The sequence below is a fragment of the Podarcis melisellensis genome, assembly GCF_964234715.1.
Source record: "Podarcis melisellensis genome assembly, chromosome: 2".
Taxonomy (NCBI): domain Eukaryota; kingdom Metazoa; phylum Chordata; class Lepidosauria; order Squamata; family Lacertidae; genus Podarcis; species Podarcis melisellensis.
In genome coordinates, this window is record NC_138529.1 from 111,941,365 (window position 1) to 111,957,722 (window position 16,358).

The window sequence follows — 16,358 nt, forward strand, 5'->3', positions numbered from 1 at the left end:
CAGGGCTATTTGTAAACCGAGGTACCACTGTACTAACCTTTTATGCTCTTCCACATCCGTTTAATGCTCCTAACCCTTCTTTTAGATTCTTACAGTCTTTTATATATACCTTGTTTTAATAATTTTTAGCTTTCCAAACTGTTTTGCAGATTTAAATGACTGTACCTCACCCTACTTATGCTGGTCAATGGCCGTAATAGAGATTTGATTGATTGATCCAAGTGTGCTGAGGCAATGAATCCTAAGGACACTGTGAGCCGTAGGATACAAAATCTCACCTGAGGCAGGAACTTTGGTCCATTTTATACTATATGCAACTCTCGGCACTTTTAACAAACTATACTTTCCAGGATTCTTTGGGGAAAGCCACGACTGTATGGTTCAGTTTTAAATGCATGGCACAAACAGACAGAGCTCAGTTACGGTTACCCAGTGGTGGCTGGTGGCTGTTGGAACTGGTAGGGTGAAAAGCCGGAGGCTGACAGTAGGTGGCGCCAGAGAGCCAATGATAAGGCCAAGCCAAGTCATTCTAGCTTTTGCCCCCATCATCTTCCCTGCTTTCTCCAAGGGAAACATTGAGACTAAGGAGGCGGCAGCTGGCAGTCTGTGCCACGCAGGTGGGGGCTGGCTGAGGGGAGACTGGCGTTGGTGGGGCAATCCCCATTCTGTGTATGGCTGTGCTATGGAGAGCAGGCTGAAAATATAACTGAGCCCTGTACTTTCACCGTTCACAGATGACAGAACATTAGAACTACACCTCTGCACCCCTGGGTAAAGCCAAGTTTCTAAAATTCTTTATTCAATAATAATAATAATTTATTATTTATACCCCGCCCATCTGGCTGGGCCTCCCCAGCCACTCTGGGCGGCTTCCATAAAAAACAAAAATACAGTAAAATATCACACGTTAAAAACTTCCCTGAACAGGGCTGCCTTAAGATGTCTTCTGAATGTCAGGTAGTTGTTTATCGCTTTGACATCTGCTGGAAGGGCGTTCCACAGGGTGGGCGCCACTACCGAGAAGGCCCTCTGCCTGGTTCCCTGTAGCTTTGCTTTTCGCAATGAGGGAACCGCCAGAAGGCCCTCGGCGCTGGACCTCAGCGTCTGGGCAGAATGATGGGGGTGGAGACGCTCCTTCAGGTACAGTGGTGCCTCGCAAGACGAAATTAATCCGTTCCGTGAGGCTCTTCGTATAGCGGTTTTTTCGTCTTGCGAAGCAAGCCCATTGACAGCTTAGCGGATTAGTGCTACAGCTGTCAAGCGGCTTCCAGCGATCAGCTGTTAAGCGGCTTATCAGCGGAACAGCTGATAAGCGGCTTAGCAGCTTAAGAAAAGGGCGAAAAAAGCGAAAAAAACCCGCTGGGGGATGCAAGATTTTTTTCGTCTTGCGAAGCAACCCCATAGGGGAATTCGTTTTGCGAAGCGCCTCCAAAACGGAAAACCCTTTCGTCTAGCGGGTTTTTTTGTCTTGCGAGGCGTTCATCTTGCGGGGCACCACTGTATACTGGACATTATACAATACATTATATACACATCTGCAGCTAAACCAAGTGTTCTTTCACACAGCTACAAAAACAAACGTGCTCCAGAATTGATGAAAATGTTCAAAAAAGCAGATATGGAAGCTGAAGCCGGTGGCAATTAGTCTTCAGACTATGAGATGAAGCTAGGAAATTCAAGTCTAGGAAAAGTTTGAAATATTGAAATGTATTCACAACAGCACTGTTAAATCCAATAGATCATTGGGAGAAAAAAGGTTACTGGTGCTTTATTAAATATTGCAGGTATTATTTCTGTCTCTGGTATGGGTTTCTCACTCACATCTGTGCCTTAATGTCTTCCATATCTCGTGACACACCCAACCCTCACATTTCTGATGCTTAAATAAAGTCTGACGAGGATGAGGCTTTTCAAACATAAAGGTAAAGGTAAAGGGACCCCTGACCATTAGGTCCAGTCGTGACTGACTCTGGGGTTGCGGCACTCATCTCGCTTTATTGGCCAAGGGGGCCGGCGTACAGCTTCCGGGTCATGTGGCCAGCATGACTAAGCCGCTTCTGGCGAACCAGAGCAGCGCATGGAAATGCCGTTTACCTTCCCACCGGAGGGGTACCTATTTATCTACTTGCACTCTGATGTACTTTTGAACTGCTAGGTTGGCAGGAGCAGGGACTGAGCAATGGGAGCTCACCCTGTCGCGGGGATTCGAACCGCCGACCTTCTGATCAGCAAGTCCTAGGCTCTGTGGTTTAACTCACAGCCCCACCCTCGTCCTTTATCTCATATGAATTTTTTCATGTCTCCTCAGGTATACTTGATTCTTGAAAGTTTTGCCACAGGTGGAACACGAGTGTGGCTTTTCGGCCGAGTGGCTTCTCTCATGTGAAGTAAGGCTTGACTTCTGCTTGAAGTTTTTCCCACAGGCCGAGCATGAATATGGCTTCTCTCCCGTGTGGATTCTCTCGTGGATAATCAGGTGCTCTTTCCGACTGAAGCTCCTGCCGCAGGCTGAGCATATGAACGGTTTCTCTTCCGTGTGGATTTTTTGATGCTCGGTATAGCTTGTCCTGTGCTTAAACTTTTTCCCACAGTGTGAACAAGTATATGGTTTTTCCCCTGTGTGTATTCTTCCGTGTATAACCACCTGTGACTTGTTACCAAAGTTCTTCCCACAAACCGAGCATGAATATGGTTTCTCCCCTGTATGAGTTCTCTCATGTCCGAGAAGATGCGCTTTACAATTAAAGCTTTTGCCACAGGCCAAGCACACATAGGGGGTCTCTCCTGTATGGATTCTTTCGTGACTGGTGAGATTTGACCTTCGCTTGAAGCTCTTGCCGCAAAAGGAGCATGTGAAAGGCCTTTCTTCTGTGTGGATTTTTGCGTGTGAAATAAGGCTACATTTTTGACTGAAGCCTTTCCCACAAACTGAACATTTATGTGGTGTCTCGCCTGAGTGGACTTGCTGATGTCTGATAAGGCTTACTTTATGAACAAAGCTTTTACTACAGACTGAACAAGCATGTATTTTTTCCGCTGTGTGCATTTGTTCATGTACAATGTAGTATGATTTTTCACTGAAGCTTTTACCACAGAAAGAGCATGTATACGGTTTTTCTCCCGTGTGGATTCTTTCATGGATAGACAGGTAACTTTTCCACATGAAACTCTTCCCGCAAACTGAGCACATGTATGGTTTTTCTCCGGTATGGATGATCTTGTGTCTAATAAGGTAATCCTTACGACTGAAGCTCTTCCCACAGACAGAGCATTTGAATGGTTTATCTCCTGTATGAGTTCTCTGGTGTTTAAGAAGATATGCTCTATCTGTGAAACTTTTGCCGCAAACTGAGCACGGGTATGGTTTTTCCCCTGTGTGGGTTCTTTCGTGGCTAACCAGATTTGATTTGTGGCTAAAGCTATTCCCACAGATTGAGCACATATATGGTTTCTCACCTGTATGAGTTCTCTCGTGTTTAATAAGGTGTGTTCTGTCAGCGAAACTTTTACCACAGATTGTGCATGGAAACGGTTTCTCTCCGGTGTGAGTTCTTTCATGGCTAACAAGGTTTGATCTATGACTGAAGCTTTTACCACAGGTCGAGCACATATTTGTTTTTATTCCCGTATGGCTGACTTTGTGGCTGTTGAGGTTTGATCTTCGTTTAAAACTTTTGCCGCAGAATGAACACGGGTAAGGCCTTTCTTCCGTGTGGATTCTTTCATGTGAAAGGAGGTTACATTTCTGACTAAAGCCCTTCCCACAGTTTGAGCATTTATACGGGGTCTCTCCTGTGTGGACTTGTTCATGCCTCCTAAGGCTGACTTTATGGATGAAGCTCTTATTACACACAGAACAAGTGTATGTTTTTTCCTGTGTGTGCATTCGCTCATGGATAGCATGGTATGATCTTTTGCTGAAGCTTTTACCACAAATTGAGCATGCATACGGCCTCTCTCCTGTATGGATTCTTTCGTGGATAATCAGGTTACTTTTCCACTTGAAGCTTTTACCACAGACTGAACAAGCATGAATTTTTTCTCCTTTGCGGCCTTTGCTCTGAGAAATCAGGCAATAGCTCCCATTCATTCTCTTCTCACAACCTAACTGTTTATAATGTTTCTCTCCTTTCTGAAGAGTTCTCCCATACTTGTGAATTTTCTTTTGCATTTTGGTTTCACTTTTTTCACCTCCCCGACAAGGTAAAGCCCTTCCTGATCTCTCTCCCAGGTAATTTCTCTGATGCCTCTCTTCTCTGCCTCGGTTATCGGCGATATCTTGGTACTGCGAAATGCTCCCTTCAGTAATTCCTAAGGATATCGTGTTTGCTGCCACTAGGTGAGCGCTTCCTGGAAGACCCTCTTCTCCTTTTTCCTCACACCTGCTGCCTATTAAGAGAACGATAGTGGTAATAATAATAATAATAATAATAATAATAATAATAATAATCACCATCATCATCAATGCTTTTTCTGGTGGGGGGTGCTGGGGTACACATCCCTCACATTTTATGAATCTTTGTACTTTTGTCCATTTACAGTATTTATTTTTCCCAATTTGAACTATAAAATGGGGAGTCAAAATGAGAGTACCCCTAAACATTTTTTAAGGAAAAAAAGCACTACTACTACTAATAATAATAATAATATCTATTATTTATACCTTGCCCATCTGGCTGGGTTTCCCCAGCCACTCTGGGTGGCTCCCAATAGAATGTTAAAAACACAATCAAACATTAAAAACTTCCCTAAACGGGGCTGCATTCATATGTTTGAAAGTCAGGTAGTTTATTTTCCTTGACATCTTATGGCGTTGACAGGGCAGGCGCCACTACCGAGAAGGCCCTCTGCCTGGTTCCCTGTAACCTCACTTCTCACTGGGAGGGAACCGCCAGAGGGACCTTAGAGCTGGACCTCAGTGTCCGGGCTGAACGATGGGGGTGGAGATGTTCCTTCAGGTATACTGGGCCCAGGCTGTTTAGAGCTTTAAAAGTCAGAATTATAACGCAAGGAGTCCCTTAGTCGGGGACGAAAGTTGTATTATGGCCCCCTCATTCCTCTTTCAGATCTCCCACCAAAATTCACTGGGAAGAAGGGTCGATTGTAAAAACACTCTGGGACTTCGCGCCCTGCGTGGGAAACAGGAGTCTCCTAACAACTCTCAGCCCCTTCAACTAACTGCAGTTTCCACCATTCTTGGCAGGATAAAAACAACAGCGCTTTGATGCTGTTTTCACATTTAAGAAAACGTCTAATCTCCTCCTTTGCTTCTCTTACTATACTGATTGTTCCCACTGGTTTCGTAAAGGAAAAACTGGGCAGAGAAGAAGACAGAAGCGTGGAGAAAATAAGCTTCCATACAATGCTTGGGAATAATTTGAGGAAACAACTCCTTAACTAATCCAGAATGCGGCAGCTAGACTGGTGACTGGGGGCAGCCACCGAGACCATATAACACCGGTCTTGAAAGAACTACACTGGCTCCCAGTACGTTTCGGACCGCAATTCAAAATGTTGATGTTGACCTTTAAAGCCCTAAACAGCCTCGGCCCAGTATACCTGAAGGAGCATCTCCACCCCATTGTTCTGCCCGGACACTGAGGTCCAGCACCGAGGGCCTTCTGGCGGTTCCCTCACTGCGAGAAGCAAAGCTACAGGGAACCAGGCAGAGGGCCTTCTTGGTAGTGGCGCCCGCCCTGTGGAATGTCCTTCCAGCAGATGTCAAAGAGATAAACAACTACCTGACATTTAGAAGACATCTGAAGGCAGCCCTGCTCAGGGAAGTTTTTAATGTGTGACATTTTGATGTATTTTTAATCTTGTTGGAAGCCGCCCAGAGTGGCTGGGGAAGCCCAGCCAGATGGGTGGGGTACAAATAATAAATTATTATTATTATTATTATTATTATTATTATTATTATTATTATCATCATCATCATCATCATCATAAAGGAGTGCTTTGCTTCCCTCCTTGCTTTGAGCCATAAACAGGTGGCAGCTGCAATGGGGAAGCTGTTGTTGAAGCTTCCGTCAGCCCCAGCTAGCATGGCCAGTGGTCAGGGATGATTGGAGTTGTAGTCCACCAAGCCCTCAGGAGCAGATAATAATAATAATAATAATAATAATAATAATAATAATAATAATAATAATAATAATAACCTTATTGTCATGTCTCGGGGACAACGAAATTACTTGGCTGCTCCATCCACCCAGGTAGGGCACTCCACACAAAATCAAAACAACTATAAAAACACTAATTAAAACAATACAATATAATACAACAAGGAAGATTAGATGACTTTCAAAGTCCAGGCTTCCCATTCAGGGCCGAGATCGCTCTGGAGAAGAAGCTGTTCTTAGGACGGCTCATTCTTGTCTTCATCGTCCTGTATCTCCGTCCCGACGGCAGGAGCTCGAAGAGACAGTGACCAGGATGCGATGGATCTTTTACTATGTCCAGCGCCTTCCTATGGCACCTTGTGGCATAAATCTGCTCTAAGGTGGAGAGTGGGCAGCCAACAATGCTCTCTGCTGCCTTAACAACTCTGCACAACCCCATCGTGTCCTGGGTAGTACAGCTTCCGTACCACACACATAAGCCATAAGTGAGCATGCTCTCGATGGCACAGTGATAGAAGGCAAGCAGCAGTTTCTGCGGAAGATGGTTTTTCCTTAGAATTCTCAGAAAGTACAGTCTCTGCTGCGCCTTCTTCACAGATATACAGGGAGTGGAGGCATACGGAGTGGAGTGGGAGTAGGGTACTGGAGGTTAAGGCTGGAGTCAGGCATAGGTCGTCAACAAAGCAATAACTCACCCGAGTATTCAAGGAAAAGACCACAGCTCTGGCCCAGTGCTCTCAGCAACTCTTTCCAGGTGGTCTAGTCGAGATTAAGCAGTTGCTGACTAGGACTCATCATTTCCTGGGTCTTTCTCCCACGCAATTTCAGGCTGCGCCTGCGCACAACCAGCCTCTGCTCTGCCCGTTTCATTTCTCTGTGAGTTCCGGGAGACCAGGAGGGAGAGGAGCTGGTCGCAGCACGAGGGAGAGACTCCCTGCTTGAAAATATGGAGAGCTGCTGCCAGCCAGTGCAGTGAACACTGGGCAAGATAGACCAATGGATCAGGTTCAAGGTGTGGGTTTTAACCTTTAAAGCCCTATACAGTGGTACCTCGGGTTACATACACTTCAGGTTACATACGCTTCAGGTTACAGACTCCGCTAACCCAGAAATAGTACCTCGGGTTAAGAACTTTGCTTCACGAGAACAGAAATTGTGCTCCGGTGGCGCGGCAGCAGCAGGAGGCCCCATTAGCTAAAGTGGTGCTTCAGTTTCAGGTTAAGAACGGACCTCTGGAACGAATTAAGTACTTAACCCGAGGTACTACTGTACAGCCTAGGACCCTCGTATCTATGGGACTGCCTCTCCTGGTATGTCCCACGGAGGACCTTACGGTCTTCAAATAAAAACATATTGGAGATCCTGGGCCACAGGGAGGTTAGGCTGGCCTCAACCAGAGCCAGGGCCTTTTCAGTACTGGCCCCGATCTGGTGGAACGCTCTGTCACAAGAGACTAGGGCCCTGCAGGACTTGACATCTTTCCGCAGGGCCTGCAAGACAGAGCTGTTCCACCAGGCCTTTGGCCAAGGCACAGTCTGACCCCCTCTTTTGGTAATCCTCACAGAACTCTAGCCCAATGGTTGCCATTAATTTGATTTTGAATTTATTTTAGAATGGATTTTAGAATGCATTTCAATTAATTGATTGTGATTTTATGTAAACTGTGTTACTTTCATTGTTGTTAGCCGCTCTGAGCCTGGCTTCAGCTGGGGAGGGTGGGATATAAATAATAATAATAATAATAATAATAATTATTATTATTATTATTAATTAATGGTCTGTGGTGCTATAAGGCAACTCCCTACATTGCTTTAAGAGAAGATGGTCTCCTTTTTTTTATTACAATCGGTGTGAATATCATTGGCCTGGAAAATGACAACCAAACTAGGTTCAAAACATATTGACTGTGGATCATGAGCTACTTGAACCCATATCTTACCTGGGTGGACTCCCAAAACAGATGTGCTTCCCACAGGTGTTTGGAGCACTGGGACGCAGGGTTCCTCTTTCGGCTCCACCTTTATTATCACACCAGGAATTTCTGAGTCAGAGGAAAGAGGAGAATGTGAGGTGTGACCATCTGGCTTATTTTTATAAAAAAAGACACCAACTTTCCTTTCGTTGCTATTAGAACAGAGAGTGAGGCCCCATCTGCACTATATCCATTTGAAGCAGTGTCATATCATTTATAAAGTCGTGGCTTTTCCCAAGGAATCCTGGGAACTGTAGCTGGTTACGGGTTCCCCTCACAGAGCTGCATTCCCAGAATTCCCTGGGAAGAGGGACTGACTGTTAAACCACTCCAGGAATTGTAGATGAACCTCTCCCTCACCTGACTGATCGCCAGCAGCACTGGGCCGTTCCTCAGTTCTCTGATCATCCAAGACCCCAGATTCCTCTTCTCGCTCTTGCTTTATTAGAACGCCAGGAAGTCCTGAGTCAGGATAAAAAGAGGCAGGACAAACAGAGAGGGTGATGACGTCATATAGAACAGAGGAAGCAGGTAAAGAGTCTTCCTCCCTCTCTTTTAACACGAGAACTTGCGGCATCCTGTGAAGCTGAACGTTGGATGGGTGTAGAAGAAGTAAAAATGCAGGCGGTGAGAAAACGAGGTGCAAAAACAACAAGCCGTGATCGCTGCATTCCAAATTAAATATATGTAAATATAGATTCCCCCTGTGATCGCGGACACCGTCCAGTGGAGCACTATTAATTGTCCCCCATGCTTCAGAAGCCCAAGTGGCTTCGGCTAGGATTCGGACATTTAGTATTGCTGGTCCCATACTGTGGAACACTCTTCCTGCAGAGATGCAGCAGGCACACTCACCCTTTTTATGCCGAAATATATTTTAAAAAATTGTCTCACTTGGTATCTAAAGAAGTGTGCATGCACACCAGTGGCTTAGCGTGGGGGGTGCAGGGGGGGCCGGGCGCAACATCTGGGGGTTAGGGTTAGGGGGCGCAAATCCACGGGTTAGTGGGCGCAAATTACTTGCCTTGCCCCGAGTGCTGACAACCCACGCTACGCCACTGATGCACACAAAAGCTTATACCAAGAACACACTTAGTTGGTCTCTAAGGTGCTACTGGACAATTTTTTAAATTATTTTTTTTATATATTGCGACTGCGTCAGACCAACACGGCTACCCACCTGAATCTTTTTAAGCCAAAGTGGTTTAAACCTTTTCAAGGTGAGCCGATCATCTTTATGCCTATTTTGTCCTGTTCTTATTAAATTTTGTATGTTATTTGAATTGTACATTTTGTTGTACACCTTTTTTCCATGAAAGGTCAGTCTATGAAAACTTTTTCCAAAATAAATAAAAATGTTTAAGAAATGGCTACAAAGCAGTGTGGAAACACAAACATCCTGTTACAGTGGTATCTCTGGTTGCGAAGGGGAGCCATTCTGGAGTCCCATTCACAACATGAGCAGAACGCAACCCACGTCTGTGGGTTGCGATTCGCCCAACTGCGCATGCGCGTGGTGTCATTTTGCGCGCATGCGCAAGCAGCGAAACCCGGAAGTAACCCTTTCCAGTACTTCCGGGTCGCCGCAGGATGCAACCTGAAAAAGTGTATCATGAAGCAAATGCAACACAAGGTATGACTGTACTGGAATAATGTTGATAGCAACAACAAACAACAACATTGCACAGGCTTCGGAAAAGTTAGTCTCAGCAGACACAATATTGCAAAAAAACAAGAGTGTTGGCAAAATGTGCAGAAATGTCCCCTTAGGCAAAATTACTTATAGCTGTTCATTTAACATGGAAAAAATCCAGACAGGTAAGGAAAGGTACTGTAGATCTTGGTACCTGCGAAGGTGTTGGATTCCTGCTGATTCAGGTTCCATGGACCCCCTGCTTCCTCCAGCTTTATTATCACATCAGGAAACTCTGATCAAGAGAAAAGTGTAAGAAAATTGGGATTCAGAGGCAAAGGTCATGCAAAGGTTGGCTTTCTGACCCAGTAAGAGAAGAACTAGATTTGGTACAAATCTCTGGAGTTTTCGCACAAATATATACTTTTTATGAGTTCTGTTTTTCATTCCCTCACCTGCGCTTTGTTCTGAGGGAGCCTCTGTCGCCTCCAAACCCAGCAGTTCTGCAGACCATGGCTCTTCCTCAAGCCAGGAGATCAAACCAGGCTTGACAAGTGGAAATCCTGCTCAAAGAGTTTTAAAAAATATGTTATTGCGTAGAATTTCGGGCTTTAAGTATAGATCCATGTTGCACTAATGATTCCTCAACATCAGCTTCGTTGGACTGGTCATGTTGTGCAGATGCCTGGTTATCGTCTTCCAAAGCAACTACTCTGTTCCAAACTTAAAAATGGAAAGCGTAATGCTGGTGGTCAACAAAAGAGGTTTAAAGACTGTCTCAAGGCAAATCTAAAAAAATGTAGTACTGTATAAACACTGTCAGCTGGGAAACACTGGCCTGCAAGCGCTCCAATTGGAGAACAGCCTTTACCAAAGGTGTCAAGGCCTGTGAAGACACTCAAACTTAGGACGCAAGGGAGAAACGTGCTAGGAGGAAGGCATGCTTGGCAAATCCACACCGTGATCAACTCCAACCCGGAAACCAATGTCCCCACTGTGGAAGGACGTGTGGATCCAGAATTGGCCTTCACAGTCACTTATGGACTTATTGTTAAAACCGTGTTTATGGAAGACAATCTTATTTGGCTACGAGGGATCGCCAAAGAAGATTAATGGATGCCATCTGTGTTCAGATATCCCTAACAAAGGAGTCCTTACCTAAGGAAGCGACATGATTGTAATTCTCTTGCATGACTTCCCTGTACAAAGCTCTTTGATCCGGATCCAGCATGGCCCACTGCCCTTGCGTGAAATACAAGGCCACATCTTCAAAAGTCACCAGTTCCTGAGGAAACATAAGCAAACCATGTCCAAGCGCCTCAGAGGCTTCACACACATTATGTCAGCAATGTTTACACAATCCCGTTGGAAGGTAAGCCTGGATTATGAACCATAACTGAGAGCTAGTGATATATAAGCAGAGATGTGAGCCACAGCTCAATAGTAGAGTTCACTAGACGGAACCATTCGAGTTAAAAAGGATCCAGTATAAGGGGAAACCCTCCAGCTCAGACCCCACAGAGCTGTTTGGGATTGAAGGCCTGGAACCAACACAGTGAACCGATTTGGACTCCACAGCTGTGCTATTATTATTATTATTATTATTATTATTGGCCAGCAGCCAAGTACTTCCCTTATATTCTTTAAGGGTGGAGGGAAATCCAAGGTACTAGAAAATGTTGGCAGTCTAAATTCCAGCTGCTCAAAGAACTGTGCATAGTAGCAATTGGAAGATATCCTGATGCTCTGGAGAGTGATGAAATTCAGCATGTTTATCTGTGGATATTTGTCAAAGAATTATAGACTGTAGAGTTAGAAAGGATCTCCAAGGGTCATCTAGTCTGCAATGCAGGAATCCCAAAACGTGGTCCCCCATCCAGTTTGAAACCAGACCCTGCTTAGCTTGGTTTTATTGCTGCACATTCACAGTTCTGCCTCAAGACAGCAGAATGTCGTCTTGGGTGATCCCAGCCTCCATCAACATACCTGAGGCCACCCTGTCGCAGCCATTTCCACTTTCCAAGGATCTGTACATCTAGCAAGGATCTTGAATGTTGTCCTGTACTGAATACGGGGAAAGTGTGTGGGGCAAAAGTACTCAGGGCTTGAAGTCAGGATGATGTCCTTTACAAAGAAGAGAGAGAGAGAGAGAGAGAGAGAGAGAGAGAGAGAGAGAGAGAGAGAGGAGTTTGTGATCAGAGAACAACAATGAGAAAGCAAGGCTAAGGGTTGCGGGTAAAATTATATGGTTTGTCCTCCTATGGGACAACAAAATCTTATGAGGAGAAAGCAGGAGAATCTATGCAAGCCACTTTAGAAGTTCTATTCCCAGACAGCTAACATTTTAAAATATAATAAGAATTTATTTATTTATATGCCGCTCGCAACACAAAATAGTAAAAGCACAATACAACATCACACACTAAACCTTCCCTGAACAGGGCTTCCTTCAGATGTTAAAACTGCCTAGCAGTTCAGAATCTAGCCACTTAAACGATGCAGCCGGCTGAGTAAGAATGTGAGGTTTAATTTGGTGCTGGACCTCCTGGGATCTGAAGCTCACCATCTTTTCTTTTTTTAATCAATATCAGCTCTGAGGCCTAGGAAATATTTATTTAAAAGTTTTATATCCTGCTTTCCCATCAAACTGCTCTTGCTTTAATATTATATTTAATATAAGTTAAGACAAACAGCAATGCACCTTTGGTAAAATCACAGGCACAGCTTTATAAAGTTATTCCAGGTGTGCCTCAAGTTTATAACCAGTGAATCGTAGAAACCCTCTGATCTTAATGATTTATTGTTTTGCATTTGTCACAGACTTACTGGGATCAGAGTTTTTTCTTTGATCTTAATAAATCCCGCCCCCTTTAAGCATCAAAGCAACTGGAGCTCTTTAGAAGGGTCCTTTCTGTACTTCAAGTCATTAATCTTCAACTATTGGGTTGAGTTGCAACTTCATTCAATGGTGAGTTACAGCAGCAGCAGCATGCAAATATATATGTCAGAAAATGAACAAATGTTTGGCCAGATACATGTCTGAGTTACAGCTGTTAGAAATTCAATTAGGCCATCTTGGTGAGTATAGTTAGTACTCTTCATTTACTGTTATTCTACTAACCTGGCGGATTCCCCAGAGCCTGAGAGAGATCCTAAACAGACTTTGATCCTGTTTCTCCTCCTCTTCTGCTCTTACCATTTATATTTTGCAAACTGCCAATGCTGGACACAGACCACAGAAAGGAGAAGAATCCCTCTATGTGAAGAGATGGAGAGGAATTGTTGTTTTTCAAGGAAGCTGAGAGCAGAACGCAAAAAAAAAAAATGAAAAGGGGAGCCTCAAGCCCTTTCCTTCAAAGCCAGCTCCAATGACAGCTATTCCATCTGTGCCAAAATCCTTTATTGTCTGGCCCTTTAAGGGTAAGACAGACAAGCAAAGAATTAAAGGTAGATTGTAAGAGAAGGTTTGTCCCTGATGTGTAAACACATCCCATATTTTTCACCTCTGATAACATGGTAAAGGTAAAAGGTAAAGGGACCCCTGACCATTAGGTCCAGTCATGGCCGACTCTGGGGTTGCGGCGCTCATCTCGCTTTATTGGCCGAGGGAGCCGGCGTACAGCTTCCGGGTCATGTGGCCAGCATGACTAAGCTGCTTCTGGCGAACCAGAGCAGCACACGGAAACGCCGTTTACCTTCCCGCCAGAGCAGTACCTATTTATCTACTTGCACTTTGACGTGCTTTTGAACTGCTAGGTTGGCAGGAGCAGGGACTGAGCAACGGGAGCTCACCCCGTCACGGGGATTTGAACCGCCAACCTTCCTATCGGCAAGTCCTAGGCTCTGTGGTTTGACCCACAGTGCCACCCGCGTTCCAAGATAACATGGTAGTCTGCAGAATTTTTTGGGGGGGTGGGGTGGGGAGAAAGAAGCATTTTCCAAGAAAGAGGGAGAAACATCTCAGGTTCTACAAATGCTAGAAACTGTTGTTGTTTTTTTAATGAAGATTGGGGGGAGCTAACTAGATCTTGCAGGCTTTTGTATCAATAGGTAAAGGTAAAGAGACCCCAGTTGCGGACGATTCTGGGGTTGCGGCGCTCATCTCGCTTTATTGGCCAAGGGAGCCGGCGTACAGCTTCCGGGTCATGTGGCCAGCACGACTAAGCCGCTTCTGGCGAACCAGAGCAGTGCGCGGAAACGCCGTTTACCTTCCCGCTGGAGCGGTACCTATTGATCTACTTGCACTGGTGTGCTTTCGAACTGCTAGGTTGGCAGGAATCAATAAATGTATCAATAAATCCCTGCAAAGGCTGTTTATCTAGAAGCGGCCAGTGGGACAAAACAAATACGCGTCCCCTAAGAAATAAACCCTCCCTCCGACCACTTCTGAGCCCCAGATGCTTGTCTCAGTTGTCGCCGCCCCCCTTTCTTTCTTCCCCTTCCCCAGCAGACCCCCTTTGCCCGCTGGCTTCCCTGCCCAGGGGGCTCACTCCGCTTTCTCCACCTACCCTTCCTCTCGTCCCTGGATCTTTCCTCTCCAACTCGATCCTGCACCATTTGGATCATTTGCCTCCCCCCGCGAGAGGCGCTTTTGTTTTTGGGGTTCGTTTTCTTCGCCAACAGACCCGGCTCGACGTTGCACCCGCCGCAGCTGCTATTCTCTTACGGTGGGGTTTGTGTGTGTTGGAAGGGGGCGGGGGGGGGTGGAGGCTAGTTTCCCCACTTCCGTGTCATGTGACTGAAGTCGGGACCAGACTCCTGGCAAAACAACGCACTATCCTCTGTCTTGCTGCCTGAGCTCATGGATGAAGGGAAGGGAGAGGATGGATGGGGGGGGGGTGATGTCTGGAGTCAGGGTCTGCAATCTTCCTCCCTCTCCTTCCCTCTGCGTTTCTTGCTTTTCAGAATGAAGCAAACTCATCCCCTGAGATTGAGCAGACCTGGATATTGCTCCTTTGAAGGAAGTTGGCCAATAATAATAATAATAATAGTTGATATCTGCCCACTCTAGGCGGCTTCCAATTTGTTTTTTTAGTGGGACTGAGTCATACTCTATAGCCGCCTTTGGCCAGACTTAACCGTCCAGAGGTCCTTTACCTTTTTAGCTTAGTTGCTGTTTAGTCGTTTAGTCGTGTCCGACTCTTTGTGACCCCCTGGACCAGAGCACGCCAGGCACTCCTGTCTTCCACTGCCTCCCGCAGTTTGGTCAGACTCATGTTTGTAGCTTCGAGAACACTGTCCCACCATCTCGTCCTCTGCCGTCCCCTTCTCCTTGTGCCCTCCATCTTTCCCAACATCAGGGTCTTTTCCAGGGAGTCTTCTCTTCTCATGAGGTGGCCAAAGTATTGGAGCCTCAGCTTCACGATCTGTCCTTCCAGTGAACTTTTTACCTTAGTAGCTGAACCAAAAATACCATCTAGTTCTGTGTTTTCATTAGCATAGATGAAGGGGAGGGAGAATCCTAGACCCTTCAAGTTAAGGTTACCAGACATCCCCATTTCCCGGGGACAGTCCCCGGATTTCCAAATCAGTTTCCTGACAAAATCCATCTATTTAGTAGGAAGTTGAAAAGTGTCCCCGGATTCATTGAAAAAAATCTGGTAACCTTACTCCAAGTGCCCTTATTTTCCAAGGACGTCTCTGATTTAGAGAAGTTGTCCCAGTTTCTTATTTGATCCTAGAATGTCCCACTTTTCCTTAAAGGTAAAGATAAAGGGACCCCTGACCATTAGGTCCAGTCGTGACCGACTCTGGGGTTGTGGTGCTCATCTCGCTTTATTGGCCGAGGGAGCCGGCGTACAGCTTCTGGGTCATGTGGCCAGCATGACTAAGCCGCTTCTGGCGAACCAGAGCAGCGCACGGAAACGCCATTTACCTTCCCGCCGGAGCGGTACCTATTTATCTACTTGCACTTTTGACATGCTTCCAAACTGCTAGGTTGGCAGGAGCAGGGACCAAGCAACGGGAGCTCACCCCGTCGCGGGCATTCGAACCGCTGATTGGCAAGTGCTAGACTCTGGTCTAACCCACAGAGCCACCTGTGTCCCTCTACTTTTCCTTAGGACGTCACTATTTTCATTGGAGAAATGCTGGAGGGTATGGAGTTATCTGACCCCTGAGCCGTCTGAAGGCAGTCCTGTATAGGGAAGGCTTTTTTTAACGTTTAATGTTTTATTATGTTTTTATATATGTTGGAAGCCGCCCAGAGTGGCTGGGGCAACCCAGTCAGATGTGTAGGGTATAAAAAGTAGAATTGTCATTAAGGAATGGGACGTCCCTATTTTCATCTGAGAAATGTTGGAGGGTATACAATCCACAAATAATCAGGTCAAGAGGAACGGTTGAGGGAGTTGGGACTGCTTAGCCCGGATAAGAGAAGACTGAGAGGAGAGAGGATCTAAAGATTAAAAGGGTTGTCACTGGAAGATGGAGCAAGCTTATTTTCTCCTGCATACCAATGGATTCAAGGTCCAACTAAATGCCAGGAAGAATTTTCTGACAGTGGTGGGTTCTCCTTCCTGGAAGGTTTTTAAGCAGAGGTTGGATGACCCTCTGTCATGGATTCTTCAGCCAAGATTCCTGCATTGCAGGGGGTTGGACTAGACGACCCTTGAGGTCCCTTCCAACTCTACAA

The 16,358-nt window shown here is 45.7% G+C and overlaps 1 protein-coding gene across 5 annotated transcripts; it reads right to left on the reverse strand.

Annotated features, from left to right (window-relative positions):
• Window positions 1-1,535: 1,535 nt before the first annotated feature.
• On the reverse strand, window positions 1,536-14,710 carry LOC309364386 (uncharacterized protein). Of its 5 annotated transcripts, none has more exons than XM_081901555.1 (9): window positions 14,233-14,710; window positions 12,846-12,980; window positions 11,711-11,848; window positions 10,883-11,009; window positions 10,180-10,287; window positions 9,939-10,019; window positions 8,452-8,553; window positions 8,059-8,160; window positions 1,536-4,389 (listed from the first exon to the last, which is right to left on the reverse strand). In XM_081901555.1, the coding sequence occupies exons 2-9, from the start codon at window positions 12,921-12,923 to the stop codon at window positions 2,276-2,278; spliced, it is 2,850 nt and encodes a 949-aa protein (XP_081757681.1). In that variant the 5' UTR covers window positions 12,924-12,980; window positions 14,233-14,710; the 3' UTR covers window positions 1,536-2,275. The 5 variants fall into 5 exon arrangements, with proteins under 5 accessions (XP_081757681.1, XP_081757682.1, XP_081757683.1 ...); XM_081901556.1 differs by having other exon boundaries at window positions 12,846-13,022; XM_081901557.1 differs by having other exon boundaries at window positions 12,921-12,980; window positions 14,233-14,709.
• Between the last annotated feature and the right edge of the window lie 1,648 nt (window positions 14,711-16,358).

Coding starts and splice junctions, on each gene's coding strand:
- LOC309364386 (XM_081901555.1), bottom strand. CDS start 12,923: ATGGTAAGAGCAGAAGAGGAGGAGAAACAGGATCAAAGTCTGTTTAGG. Junction 11,010..11,710: donor CTGCGACAGGGTGGCCTCAG/GTATGTTGATGG, acceptor ATGTTTCCTCAG/GAACTGGTGACTTTTGAAGA. Junction 10,020..10,179: donor TCCCTCAGAACAAAGCGCAG/GTGAGGGAATGA, acceptor TCTCTTGATCAG/AGTTTCCTGATGTGATAATA.